This window comes from Branchiostoma belcheri, unplaced genomic scaffold (genome assembly GCF_001625305.1).
Source record: "Branchiostoma belcheri isolate BF01 breed outbred unplaced genomic scaffold, Haploidv18h27 scaffold16, whole genome shotgun sequence".
NCBI lineage: Eukaryota > Metazoa > Chordata > Leptocardii > Amphioxiformes > Branchiostomatidae > Branchiostoma > Branchiostoma belcheri.
The window spans coordinates 277,580-292,627 of NW_017803046.1; the positions used below are offsets into that span (position 1 = coordinate 277,580).

A 15,048-nucleotide genomic window follows, 5' to 3' on the forward strand; every position below is an offset into this window, starting at 1 on the left:
GTGCGGCGCAGGTTTTCGATCTATTCACAGCGCCACTGCTTTGCTAATTGAAAACTATTGAATCCGGAGCCTATTTTTTCCTTCTGCAAAATTGCAGATTGTAAGATTTTTTCTTCTGCAATCTTGAAAATCTATCTGCAAATTGCAGACTGCAGACGGGTATTTCGAACACTGCTGATACACTTATAGAACTTAACCCTTTGGCCTTCTGGAAATCCATTTTGCCTCCTATCCCTTAATGCTGTTTTACATTATGCAATGTCAGTTATTAGGGCAATGTACATTTTGTATATACGTATATACAAAGAAGGTTTAGGAACATTGAAGAATCTCTTTGCTCTATACAGGACTCGAAATACTTCACTGGTGCAGGTAACACTGAAAACTACCGGTATGTATAGTACAGTTTTAGTACCTTGTAGTGTAACAGACCAATTTTACCTGCACCACTCATATCATATATACTAAAACTGTTCAAAACCAATGGCATTCTTCTACTTTGTAGTAGTCAATGCAACAAATAAAAATCAACATAAACCTACATGTATAAAAACATATTGTTTTTCCTGTTTCAGTCCTGAAAAAAATTAGGGTTAGTAGGTAGGGATTATCTCTTTTTTCTTTCTTTTTTTTTAGACTTTGACAATCTCTAGCGATCCAACTTATGCAATACAGTTAAACAAAGTAAAACTTGCATGAGGACACTTTCATTTTCAATGCCAATGTTGGAAAACTGATCGTACAAGGTTTCATCAATCATATGAAGCTAGAAATGGTCGATCAGCTTGAAAAATTTATGTCTCTTGCAAGGTTCACCCCCAAAAAAAGGCTAGGGTCAGCAGTATTTTCTAGGGTCCGTCGTGAAACATAAAACACAATATTTTATTTTCCTACTCTTAGTCTTAGGCCTAAACCTTCAAATTATGTATTAAGTTTAATGGCAATGGTTTCCAATAATCCTTACATTATAGGTATATGGACCAATTTGACACTTGTAACATAGGTAAAGTTACTGGTTGCTTGTTTTCATTTTACAGTTGTTCCAATACAACCCCAGTAACACATGGAAAAGGGAAACCTGTCTCATGAGCACAAAACTGACTAATGGACTTCCCATATACATCCTGCTGATTGGTGTCACTAGCACATCTGCAATTTCTTCTCTCATTTGTATTAAATGTGAAAGTCGGAGTCTAAGAATTTAATGGGAACACAACACACATAACAAAGTGAGGGAAATAGCCAAGTCTAGTTATGATGTTTAATGTATTATTAAGCTATTTACATTTTTCAAGTACAACAGATTTCAAGAGACTCGATGCTACAAATTTGAATATTGCAACAACTCCCACAATGCAAAAATAGGTAACTACATAAAACTATTAAAAGACTGCTTTGTTTTTAGAAACAATACTGAGACCAGGGCTTGAAATATTTTTTTTTTTTTCTGTACACATGCACAGGTACAGGTAACATTGAAAATCACCTGCTCAAGACAAATTTTACCAACTTGCACCACTCAGAATTTAGGAAGTATGGATCACTGAAAACTGTTCAGAAACCATTGCCATTATTTTTTTATATGTCGACAAGGTGGTAGGCTGTATTTAGTAGCAGTCAATGCAGCATGCGCAACTACCTATGTACATGTACAATTATGTAGATATAAACCCAGTACTTATACAGGTGCACGTTAGGTCCAGATAGATATCAGAAATACCTGCACTAACCTGCATATACCCAGTACATGGACCAGTGAAATTTAGGTGCAGGTAGACATCAGAAATACCTGCACAGCTCCAAAACAGTCTAATTTTACCTGCACTAACCTGCATATGCACCCAGTATTTCGAGCCCTGGTGGCACACCATTAAAGGTGTGCAACAGATCATAGCAGGACATAATTGAGCCCAGGTGATTTGATATGTCATATGGGTGTCATATTTTCCAAATATGAAGACTTGTTTCATGCATACATTTAGAAGTAGATTACTGAAACTATATTTGGCAAACCACCACCACTCAAATGGTTCAAGCATTTATGCAAATTCTCTTCTTCCAATATGACATTTAAAGATGCAAAATCCATGATTTTAGTAAGGGGGAGTGCAGAATTGCTGATGTGTAGATCTAAACATTTATCAAAAATTTATGTTTCCAGCTTAATCACAAGTGTGTATTCTGCACGCTGCCTCCAACATTATTGTTATGTACTTGCAACAAATTAAACTGGAGCTTGAAGCTTTCTGAATTTTAAAGGCACCCAATGCAATTTCAGGGCGACTAAACAAATATTCTAGATGAGGAAATCTGTCTGATATTGATATTTACATAAACATTTCTGAGTATATTTTTGTCATCATTTCATACTTGAAGCACTTGAAATAGCAAAAGACAAGCTATGTGAGGTGCCCCTTTATTTTTTGGTACCACCCATAAATACAAAACAAGTAACCACTTTTCATCAGATCAGTGACATCAAATTTTTGCCTCATTCATGCTCATTCACATACTAGGGTTGATTCAACTTACTACTGGCCAGCAAATTGACTTAAATAATCCAGCTTTACTGCCCTAAAATCGCTTTCGTTGCCTTTATAATAAAACAAGGGTTGAAGGAAGGATTTTAGTCCAATACACATACTGTGATGATGATGTGTATTAGCCTGGGTTCCAGACCCATAGCACACTGAACACAAAATATCTCAGTGAGCCTGAGATGTGTATTGGCATGGAACATATTCAGATGACCATTGTATGTAGCTACAAATCATTTCTGGCATGTGAATTCTACACGTACCTGTACAGACCCTAGTCTTTTATTACCCATACCTGATTCTTAGTTAGTCTTTTGAAGACCAGCTTTGCGGTATGTTATTGTACCTTCTTTGCAAGCTTTCAAAATAATTTGCTGCATTTTTTTTTCAAAATGGCTATTTGTAAATGAGAAACAAAATCAGAAACAAAAGGTATGAATTTCAAAATTGCAAAAATATGGTAGTTCCTTGGCAGAGCGATGGTGCCGATAATATAGTACACTTGAAGAGATTATTCAAGAAATTATACAAGACGCCGTTATGCTTGCCTATCATTGATTCAATATGCATGAATGCATCAATGGGATCATTGGATAATTCTAGCACCGGGCCAAATTAGAATTAAATCAGTTGTTATAATTGTATGTGGTACATGTGTTAAGCTTCAGGTATTAAATAGGGTCCAACTATGAGAAATTACGTGGGCTGAAACCATGGGTTTTCCCTAACGGACGAAATACATTCCAGAAATCCCCTGTGTTTACAGTGGTCAATTGAACGTGAAAAACAGTCGATAACATTACAGTACAGTGACAAATGGTGACTCCGTACGTGTTTGTGTGTCAATACAACGCAAGTAAAAATATTGACCATGCTATTCGGGTCGAGAATACGGGGGGAGTGGGCGGGGCGTTGGGGAAATAATAAAAACACAAGCACGCGGTGGTAAACAATAAACTCTGTACGCGGGGTTGAGTCCAATTTTTCGCGGTGGAAACCGGCCGTTTCCTGTGGCGATTTACCGTGTCGACTTGAGGAACTACAGCGGTGGATGAGCGCTTCTGAGCCCGCTAAATTCTCAAGCAAGTAAGCACAGAACTGGGCCAGATGGGTTTATCACGCAATGGCTGAGCTCGGAGCTTCAGGGTCACACGATTTGACATATTCAAATCTGGCAAAACGCGATCGCGAAAAGGGCAGAGGGATTTTGCAACATCGCATCGCTGGGGGTACCAAAAGGGTGGATCATTCTTGGAAATTTCACGCTCAAAATTCCGCCTGAAAACAAAACGAGGAGGACAATTAGAACGCTACAAACTTACCCAGAGAAAACGGGTACCCCGTAGAAGGGGCTCCACCCGCCGATGGCGTCGCAAGTTGCTCAATCGTGAAAATTTTGGCGATTTTCTGACAAATTTCTCTCTCCTCCGGCGGCCATTTTCTAGCTGCAATGCAACATGGGCGTGACGTTCTATTTACCGGCTGGCCAAAGATTTCCTCTATTCAGTGCCGCACTGCAGGTACAAACTACTAATAATCGTCAACCATAATCAAAACAGAGGGGTACAATCTAAACACATTATGCTACTATTAAGAATATTTTAAGAAGAAAATTGGTGATTTACTCCAAAATGCAGTATAAAGTTTCAAAGATTGCAGGCACTGCTTTAAGTTCGCATCCAACAGGCACATCAAAATCGACCTGTAAAGCCCTCCAAGGGTTCCAAATTGACCTTAGCGGGAAAGCAGTCGATGTGTGGGGCTGAAAATCTTTGCACAACTTTTAGACTAATTTTCGACATGGACACGGAGGAAAGGGAAAGAAAGCAGCTAGAGAAAGAGACAAAGAAGGGAAAGACACTGTGGAACGACCACAAGTGGAACCGGCATGTGGAAGTCGACAACAACCCTTGTTTGGAGGTAAAGTATGATGTTGCTGTGTGCTATCTTCTGGGTCGGAACAGTTCACAACTTATGATATCTTTTATTTTACACGCAAATTTCATATTTTGGAGAAAGGTCATATATAGATGTTAGAGCAAAGAACGCATTTTGGTGATATATTCGATTATTTGGCATGACGTACCGTGTCGTTGTCAGCTCTCATGTGGACCGTTCAAAAGTTTGAGGACTCAAGGGCAACATGTCATGGGGCCACGCCACGGGGGAGGGCTGGAGTCGGGGCACTGGGAATCAGTTTTGGGTCAACAAGTTTTTCTCACCTACAGCACTAACAGCAGTGGTAGAAATGTTTTTGTAGTGTTTTGCAATATTTAAGCAATTGTCAAAAATTTATTCTGCAATTTGGAAATACTTGCTTCAAATACACACTTATAAAAATTCTGCACCTATACCCATGGCAAACATTTTACATGTAATCTGAAAAATACATGCCAAATTAATAGGTACATTAGTAAGATTAGTAAGTCACCGGTAAAGTAAATAATTATACAAAAGCCCTTGATAACAGTTAAAACTTTTTGCCTAAAACCATTGAACCCCAAGCCTGATTTTTTTTCAATCTGCATAATTGCAGGTTGTTTAATTTGTCTTCTGCAATATCAAAAATGTCTAGATGCAAAATGCAGACTGCAGGGGGGAATTTCTAACACTGTACAGGAACACTTTTGTCAGGTTTACAGGGCTCAAAATACCCAGGTGCAATTTGCAATTTGCACATGATTTTCAAGATTTGCATGTAAAATATTGTGAACTGGCATGCAATTTTGCTAGTTGAACATATCACAGCACTGCTATATACTGGTAAACATAAAGAAGATGTTTGATAACAGTGAATGGTGATGCAAACTGTATGTACGATTAGAATTAGAACAAAGAAAGGAATTTTTTATTTTAGTATTTTTACCCGAGCAGTTCTCTCAATTTCTGTCCAGGAATCCATTTGTTTTCAATCACCTGCTAATTATTTTGTAACAACCTGAAGGTTATGTGCTAATTGTTTCCAGTGACAATTTGACAATCACCAGTTGTCAAAAGTTTGCCTGGTGTCACTTGATCACGAAGTGCTTCACAAATTAACATCTTCTAATGAACTTCATTAATAACAATAGAAAGTTGAACCTGTAGTAAACTTGACAGAATGTTGATTGAAATAAAACCGGAAAGAACTATCCAGCTTTATGTCCTATTCAAACAAAACAGAACCTTGTGAATTCTTTATATTCCTGCTCCAGCTGCTCCTAGTGTCCTAGCTGTTCCAACAGTTCTGAAAGATCTGTTGTGTATTAGTTATGCTCCCTCTACATGTCACTAGGATTGGTCACCTTTGTTGGGTCATGAGGCCACTAGCATAGTGTAACATTATATAGGAAGGTACAGTACCAAGTACTGAGTGATTCTGTGTTTCAGACCTGTAGCCGATTAATTTTTGCAGCGTGCAGCCCTACTACAGTGCAGAAAGACATTTTTAGGCTCTTTGATACTCTGACCTAGTGACATACATGTACATGCTGATTCTGATCTTTGTTGTTTTCAGGAATCCAAATCCTCACTACAGTGTATAGAAAGAGCATTACAGCAAGAGAGAACTCTGTCAACAGACACTTTGAAGCATACAAGACTTGTAAGAAATATTGGGTATGTATGCATCTATTATGTACGTCATGTAATTGTTCGGGTATTATGTGGTATTACTACATACCTTGATTGCATATAGGTCACACAAGAATACTCACTAGTAATCAAAATACTATTAACTCTTCTGTTCTCTTATTGTTTTCTCCTACAGCATGCTGTGATGAGAGAAAGGATACGACGTGGGATCAAGCCCCCGATGCCAACACATGACGAGAGGGAGAAAATGAAGAAAGAACTGGGCATAAACTTTGTTGTGTCTTAGTACTAGTTTATCTGTTTTATGTAGACAGTCAAACTTGTCTAGGACGGCCACCCAGGGGTCCAAGGAAAAGCAGTCTTCCTAGACAGGTGGCCTTCTTATACAGAAACACATATAAGAAGACAGAACAGGGAAACCACAGCAAAATTTCTACCCTTTTAAAATGTCACATAGACCAAAAGTGACCAAGCCAGTACCATCTTACATTGTGCAAAGACTGTCGTGCTGTCGAAATCATTGGCAAACTGGCCGATTCTATCAAGATTTCTCACTAGTTATCATAAAAAAATGTTTTTCGCTACATACATGAAAATTATGTGGCCATCATAGGAAAAGATTGGGCCATGTGCCATCCCAAATAATCCTTGTAGCAGTCACGTTGGACAAGAAGTGGTTGGCATAGGCAAGTCACTTAATGCTTATTTCTAATGGGTAAAAAATGGGGATCGAGAAAAAGCGGTCATTATGACCAAATGGCCAGCTTATACTGGTAGCAGTGGTCACTTGGGCAAGTTTGACTGTAATTGTGAAGGTGTACAGATGAGAATTTTAAATCAATGCTTCTCTTCACAAGAGTCTCAAATTGTAAATTAAATTTTGATTCATGAATCGTAAACTTGACTTTGTAATAATTGATATAAAAGATTTTAGAAAATACCTCAATATTTTACAGGGTATTGACTTAAACTCAAAAGCAGGGCCAAATATTTGAGACCACAATTTGGAACTACATGTATACATATACTAGTAGTTGAAGAATTATGTTTTTGATTTCTATCAGGAAAGCGTTTATTCTCTTAAAAGAAGACTATTTCCACTGCATTCTGTGAGAGCCATTCTGTCCATACACAATACAATATGATATAATAGTGATTGTCAAACTTATTAGTCAGTATATGGAGTACTCAGGAATTGCACTCAGTTTGCCAGGTTGGAGTATGGGCGATCGCTGTTCTTGTTTACATCAAATGCATACAAATTATTTGGAGACATATGCAAATTAATGGTAGGCAAATCAGCCAACCATCACCCTTTTTACTACTCGCTGGCGATGACATCATTGCAATCGCTTGTATATTACCATATGTTACATCTGATTACCAAAGCATAATGGGCTGCTCCCATGGTCTTTGGGGCCATCCTTGGTAGATTGAGAGCCGTTTGCTTTGACTTTGTACCACCACACCAACAGCTGTCATCAGGGAATAGAAGTTTTCTGTTTTATACTGTCTGTTGATCTCCTTTCTTCTCACAGCACACATGTTACAGTTTATGCCTGAATGAATGCTACTACTAAGTTGAATAAACTTTTTGAAAACCTTATTTATTTGGTGTGCATTATGTTAAATGGGTTTGTTGAATATCTGGTTTAACGTTTGGTGCAATATATGATACAAATGTTGCCTTTTTTTAGATCAACGGCTGACAGGAAATACCTACAATGTATTAGCGTACATATAGCTTGGTGGTGGGTGGTATCTACTGTAGGTGGTACCCAAAAAATAAAGAAACACCTTACATAGCTTCTTTTGAGGATATTTCAAAAGATATATTTAATATCAAATGTGATAAGAAAGGGCAACAAATGTCAATATCCGATAGATTTCTTAATCCAGAAAAGTTTTTGCTTAAGCTCCCTGAAACTGCATTGGATCCTTTGAAAAATTTGACTCAAGTCGAATCAGATTGCAGTTCCAACCAGTCTGGACTGGTCTAGCTAACCATTAACCATCTAAGTAACTATTACGTGAATGTGTGACGGAGGCAAACAAAGAGTGCACGTTCAGCTGGTTTGCCCATTGTTACCTGGCTAATTTCACAGCCGGGTGTTTCGAGGATGGTGACCGACCGAAGTTCCAGAGCTACAAGGCAACGTGGTCTCACTGTGTGTCAGGTAAGAACGTTTGGAAATGCCTTGTTAACGCTCCTTTGTCATTCACGTACATACATGTACATACAGGATAATTAGAGGGAGCCTAGTATAAGATGTTAGGTTAGTGTGGTCATATATACGCAGCTGTTACGTACACGTACAAATGTACATGGCTTGCATCATACACATACTGAGCTACAGGTACATACCACCGGTACATACATAGGTGTACACGTGAGCATGTACATGTATGGTGTAAGACTCGGGCTGTATGATATGGCTAGTCACATGTAATAAACGTTGCAGTTATCTACTACTTACTTTAGAGCCATAGATACGTGGCCTTGTGTTTAGGGTTGTTGACTCAGATTTCGAAGGTTCTGGCTTCGAATTCCTGGCAGGCCCCATTGCTGTGTCCTTGGAAAAGGAACATGCACTTAACACCTATTGCCTCACTTGACTCAGGTGTAAATGAGTACCTACATGTAGCTTCGGTTAGGGGCGTCCTCTCGGATAGGAGAGCACGTTAAAGATCCCACCACACCTACCGAACAGAGAAGGGGTCCTTCCCGGTGTGAGTGGTTCAAACCTTACAGTCTGGTCTCAGGTTAGACTCTCACCGTTAGAAGTATATAGTCGCCTGTTCCTTCCACATATGTGGTAACTTCAAAAGATTCGCAAATGGATTCGAGTGCAGGACATTCATTACACTTTCTCTTGTAAACATAAATGACATACCGTACTTGGTTCTGAAAAGAGTGTTGCATCTCTAGCTCTAGATCTGTCCGGACACTACAGTCTGTGTAACACTCAATACCTATACATGTACTTTCACTGTCCATGGCTCTATGGGGCCCTTTCCCACAGACCGTCAGTCAGAGATGTTTGCCCAAATTGCAAAGATTCTAGCTTTCATACATGTTTAAATTTGCACGATACAAAATAACTACTAGAGTGCTTTTGTATACTCTGAAATACCATAGTTGACAAATTTTCCAAGTCATCTTGAGTAGTACGATCTCATCCCTTTACCAACACCTACCTACAGTACATATCATACCAACTATTACAAAGTTCTATACACGACGTTTCGAGTTATGCTGTCCAAAAACAAACAAACTAAATTGACACAAACAAACGACACCGAAGTCGAAAACATTACCTTCTTAGGTGGATGATACATTTATCCGAACGTGTACAAAACTGGGCACGTACTTCATATGATTTAAATCGCTTCTTAATTGGTTTCTAGAATCCGGTTAAGAACGCATCAACAGAAATCAATATTTTGTTTGATCAACAGGTTGATGTGGTCAAGGCCACATGTCAAACGGGCCACACTGGCAAACGGGATGGGCCATATTTACGTTAACCCGCCTTTCTTATATCTTCCACAGATGCAGGCAACTTTGAAAAAGAACAACACAGCATTTTAACTTGTCCTCCGAGTGTTCAGTATTCATGTTGAACGCTGGAAGATATATCGTGTTAACTGTTCAAGAAAGAAAAGGAATATTTAGCTAAAATATACGTACAAAGGGCAACAAAATGGCTTTGTCAAATGGGACTCTAAAAATGACCATAGCAATCGCCGTGATTTCGTTATGCGGATTTTTCCTGTTCGCCAGTTATTCGTACAAACTTAACAACAGGAAAAACTCTTTCCATCTGCCCGAATTTTCAAATAATCACGTCAACAAGAAACAAAAGATTGTTTCTAATGATCTAAATGCGAAATACTCGAGTGATGAGAATAGTGAGGAAAAAACTCACCTAAAAACTGAAGTGCCAAACAGTATACAGTACAGCCAATATTTTATGTCGACCAAAACACCTGAAGAAGTAGTTGAAGAAACAACAGCAAGCCTCGACGAGAAAATATTGCCCAACAAAGACAAAGACATGAGTACAGAAACAAAAGACTTCCCATGGAAGTTCGAATCCCATGGAAAGAAAGCCATTCGCACGACAGCCGTGCCTAAGACGATTTCTACAAATGGTCGGTCAGATTCCAAAAGCTCGAAACGAAAAAAGTCCCACCATTCGCCCATACAGAGGAGCCGGGCCCCAAAATGGTTCAGCAAAGAGGACATCGACAAAATGACTCATCTGGCGACTTGGAACATTTCTCACCTGGAAACCATACCCGAACATCCTCACGTGGACAAGATAGTTTTCGACAATACGGGTAAGTTCGAGTTTCAGCCCACTCCGACTGTCTGTACGGATCAGTGCGCTGTTTTGAAGAGTTACCGGGACATGTACGAAGTGGTGGCGTTTCATCTGGACAGAGTGCTGGGGCTGAACCGCGCTTTGCCGGCGGTGGCACGCGCCTTCACCGGGCTTGGGAACCTCGGGCTGCGGTACGAGGACGGCCGGGCCCGGCCGCTCATCTGGTGGGACCCGGACCTGCTTCACGGTGGGGAGTTTCAAGAGGACCAGAACTCGTTCGAGCTGTCCTGGTCGACGTACCAGAAGGTGCTGAGGAAACGGTGCTGGGCGGACGGGAGAGAACCCCGGCGCCGGGACAGGTGTTCCGTGGTGCACTTGGAGTGGGCCCGCCTCGCCGTTTTTGACTTCCTCCTTCAGGTGAGAGCTAGTAGCATGCATTTAGTCTCTTACCAGGCTCCGGGAAGCGGCTGACAAAAGTAGAAATTGGCTAAAAGACAGATCTGCCAAGGGAGTTAGTCCGAGCCACAATCCGATCGAGCTAAGAGTACAGTTAATTAGCTTGGACCAAGTACGTGTACTACCCCGGCAAAATCTGTCTATTTAATTGGACAATTTCTTCCCTTTCAGCCGCTTCCGGAAGCCTAGTAGAGGCCAGAGTTGGTCCGCTAAGAAGCACATTTGTTTGGTACCAGTGTTTGAGTTGAATAAGCGTGTGACAATATTTGAAGTAGAATATCAAACTCCATGTTGTTACGACTTCGTGTCAAACGTACTTATTGAACCCATAACTCAAACGCGCGTGGTGGAAAGTATATCATTTCTGTGCTGAGCCATGTGATACTATGTGTTTTAGACAGCCATGCAGCACCACACTGCATGGTCTATAGCCAACAGCATGCACAAGCACGTGTAATATGCGTGTTCTCAACCTGACCTGTTGGCTGATGTATAGTGTTGGACGACAGTGTACACTTCAGACACCTGTTTGAATTGCACTGTGCAGTTCCACCATGTGTTGCAAGGTGACGTTTCATTGCTCACGTCTTTTTGCGCCATGGACCCTAACTCGCCCCCTCTTTATGACGTTTCTCGCATGAATAACCTTGATCATGTAATGCAGAGGAAATAAGCAAATTCACCGTTCAGATATTGCCTATTCCTGTGTGTGTCTGTGTCTGTGTCCACATGGCCCCGTAGATCAGGTTGTTATAGATATGGTTGGGTTCTGCCACAGAGAGAGATCTGGTAGAACACTATGCATGTGTTTTATTTGTCCTTACATGACCTTCTTGACAGTCAGCTAACAGTTGGTGTTAATTGTTTCCCTTGCACGATAAAAAATACTTGCATACACCATGGTGAATGAGAAGAGGACCCAGTCACCATCACGCAAGATCTAGATATTTCATATAGATATGGTTGGGTTCTGTCACAGAGGAAGATCTGTTCTGTCACAGAGGGAGATCTCAGAATTTTTTTCCTTCTTCAGGTTTACGACCGGCTTGACAGAAACTGCTGCGGGTTCCAGCCGACAGAACAGGACAAGTGCCTAACGGACGGACGTAACGCGGACTGTGACAACCCGGACCGTGCGGCACCGCTGATGCTGGTGCACATCTTCAGCAGCGGGAGGCACCCCACCCGCCTGGTGTTCCTGGACAACGCGGGGGTTCCGGAACGGAGGGAGGACAACCTGGACTTCCGACTGCTTACTGGGATCGACGAGTAAGTACTCGTATCTGTATCTGTATAGCCGGTAATCCGTAAAACCGTAATCTCCAAGCAGATCCCTCTCGGTGGCAAAAAGACAGTGTCAAATTGGCCAGGCAGTAATCCATTAGCCAGAGAAGCTCCTTTACTTGACTTGTTACACGTAACCCTGCCTTGAACATCTAACTCTAGACATTGTTTGAAGCTATCTAGCGACAATGCCCCTACTGTACTTGGTGACAGAGAGTTCTAGGAAAGAATGGATTCTTGAACACCTCAATTCTTGGTTGATAACTCTGGTACTTGAAGGCATGGCTATTTCTTGTACATGTGGTATTAGGCACTTAGTAATTGGGACGTCCACCAGTTTATTAGTCAATTTGTACATCATGCATAGTGACAGATAATAAGCCATTAAAGGCAACCACTACAATTTCAGGGTGGTAAGACAAAAATATTCTGGATGAGAGGATATCTGTCTGATATTACTGTACTCGGTGACAGCAAATCAACAAATAAAATACTGTTTCTTTCCGTAGGGTTCCACGCAGAGCGGTTGAGGTGTTGAAGTCTGGACGGTTGGGTGAGCTCCTGCTGCGGTCCTTACAAGTGGATAAAGTCTTCTGGGACACACAAGACCGAGACGAGCTGATCAAATATGTCCACATACTCCATAGAAGGGGCAAAATCCTCGCAGATTACATAGAGGATAAAGACATCGCTTTAGTGGATGATTACTGATTACACATTTTATTATTTCAAATTGCTCCCTTCTACGATATCACGAAAAAAAGGGCCTGTGTAAAGAGGTCAACAAATTCAATCCTAACTTCTCCACGTTTTCAGGCAAAAAGAAAAATTCTCTCCCAAACTCACATGTTACAGAAAAAGTGGGATAATTTTTTTCGTCTTCCTTTGTCTCGGAAAAAGAAGACGAACCCATAAGTTAGTATTAAGTGTCATTTTTTTATGTTACACAGTACTTGCAATAAACTTTCACTGATATTGATGTTCCTCACTGAGCAATGAATGAAACGAATACCGAAAACTGACACAATAAAACTGATGAATTTCGAATTCAGCGGACAGTAACTTGAAACCGATCATGATGCAGTGTTCATAGGGAAAATAATTATTTAAGCATGTTTAGACGTTAAATTCCTCCAAAAAGTCCATTGTCAGAGTTCGCATACTACATTCTACGTTTTTTACCAGCAGATGCCACACTTTTCACTAGTTACTAGTATATATATACTACAGGAATATTTACCTGTGCAATAAAAAATGTATTCAAACTCAACTCGGACGTCCACAAGTTAATATACTAACGTTATACTAGTACCAGATAGCAAAAACAAATTAAAGTCATTTGCTTACTACGAAATTATTTAGTTATAATTCTTCTTCTTTGTACTTCTACGGATTATATTATTAAATTGAATTCTTCAACTGATGGGAGATCGTAACGTTCTTGCCACTGACTGCTGTCAGAGAATCTCCGAGTGTGTTATTAGAAGCTAGTGGACAACCCAACATCTGCTTGATAGAGATGGAGCACAACAGTGACCTGGGAACGAGAGTTCCAAGTGCCTTGTGCACGAGCACGAGATTGAACTGTGGTCTCGCACCACCAAAAACTTCCCCGTGCACCAGCGCCATCTAGCGACAATCCTTGAAATTTCTGCAAACTCTTTGCGAAGGTAAGGACTACATTTTATGTGGTTTATTTCATTAAATCGAAAGAATTATAAGTGTTGCCCAATGTGCTGTATTTCCTTTGTATCAAATAAAACGTATGTTTAAGAAGTGAAAAGTCGGAAAGGAATCCCCCAATATGGCATGACGCAATGACATTATTACAAAATGCATGTAGACTACTGATGTAACTTGTAAGAGACCATTCTAGAAGCCGAGCGAACGAGTAGGTGTCCTTGTGCGAAGTTGTGTTTACCTCAAGTTGGTTCGACGCAGTGCTGGTGTGTTTTTTCACGACGTGTTGTGAACTGCTGGTAATTGTTCTTCGATATTAACGCCAGGAGCGTTGAAAAGGCCAGGGAAGAGAAAGAAAAGGGGCGAAAGATCTAGGGGAAACGGTGAGTATCATGGTGGTAGAAAAGACATGCGAGTTTATTACGCAGCAGATTTCACGGGGATGAAAGAAGTTTTATATGTTACGTAGAGCCTAAAAACATGCTTTCCTGACATGTCAAGACAACAGCAAATTAAATGATACACATGAGGGGGACAAAACATCTCCGTGAACGTATGTTGTTGACATAATTTTGGAAGCCATTTTCGTGCGTATATGGGGGAGGGGGGCATAATTACTTTTGAAAACCGAAGATCTCTTATGATCATCCAATTATTGCACTTAAATCATTGTACACGTACAATGCACAGCCTTTTAGTCGTATACTGCTGGGTTGTATTTACATATATAACGTCATATCTGTTTTGTTGTTTTTTTGTGCTTTTTTGTTATCACGGTAAATCAAATCAGTATTCTATCGGTATTACCAAGGAGGTTGTCCTAATGGTAAATACCTTGGGTAAATACTATATTTTGGATGTATGGTTAACGTTATATAATGAAGCAATATAATTTAGCAACATTACCCATTACAAAATGCTATTGACTGTTTTGGGCCATTAGCCGCATAATGCTAAGTAGGAATAATGTTACATACACTTGTACTCATAAATGTCCTTGTGTTATGAGGTTACTAAGTAGTTTTCTTACTCTCTGTGTCCTCAGGTAAGAGAAAACAGACATGCTGGTGACCAGGCTGGTAGTCCTGCCCCTGGGGCGGCTGGCCACACAGATCCCGTCCCGAGTGGCCCAGACCACCCCCCTGCGTTCAGCGGGGCTGAGATTCCTGACCGGCTCCCCATTCACGGTC

The 15,048-nt window shown here is 40.4% G+C and overlaps 1 protein-coding gene across 1 annotated transcript; it reads left to right on the top strand.

The window, feature by feature from the left end:
* Positions 1-8,146: 8,146 nt before the first annotated feature.
* On the top strand, positions 8,147-13,391 carry LOC109466057 (protein FAM198A-like). The gene is made up of 4 exons (XM_019763652.1): positions 8,147-8,287; positions 9,664-10,855; positions 11,928-12,163; positions 12,688-13,391. The coding sequence occupies exons 2-4, from the start codon at positions 9,815-9,817 to the stop codon at positions 12,887-12,889; spliced, it is 1,479 nt and encodes a 492-aa protein (XP_019619211.1). The 5' UTR covers positions 8,147-8,287; positions 9,664-9,814; the 3' UTR covers positions 12,890-13,391.
* The last annotated feature ends 1,657 nt before the right edge of the window (positions 13,392-15,048 follow it).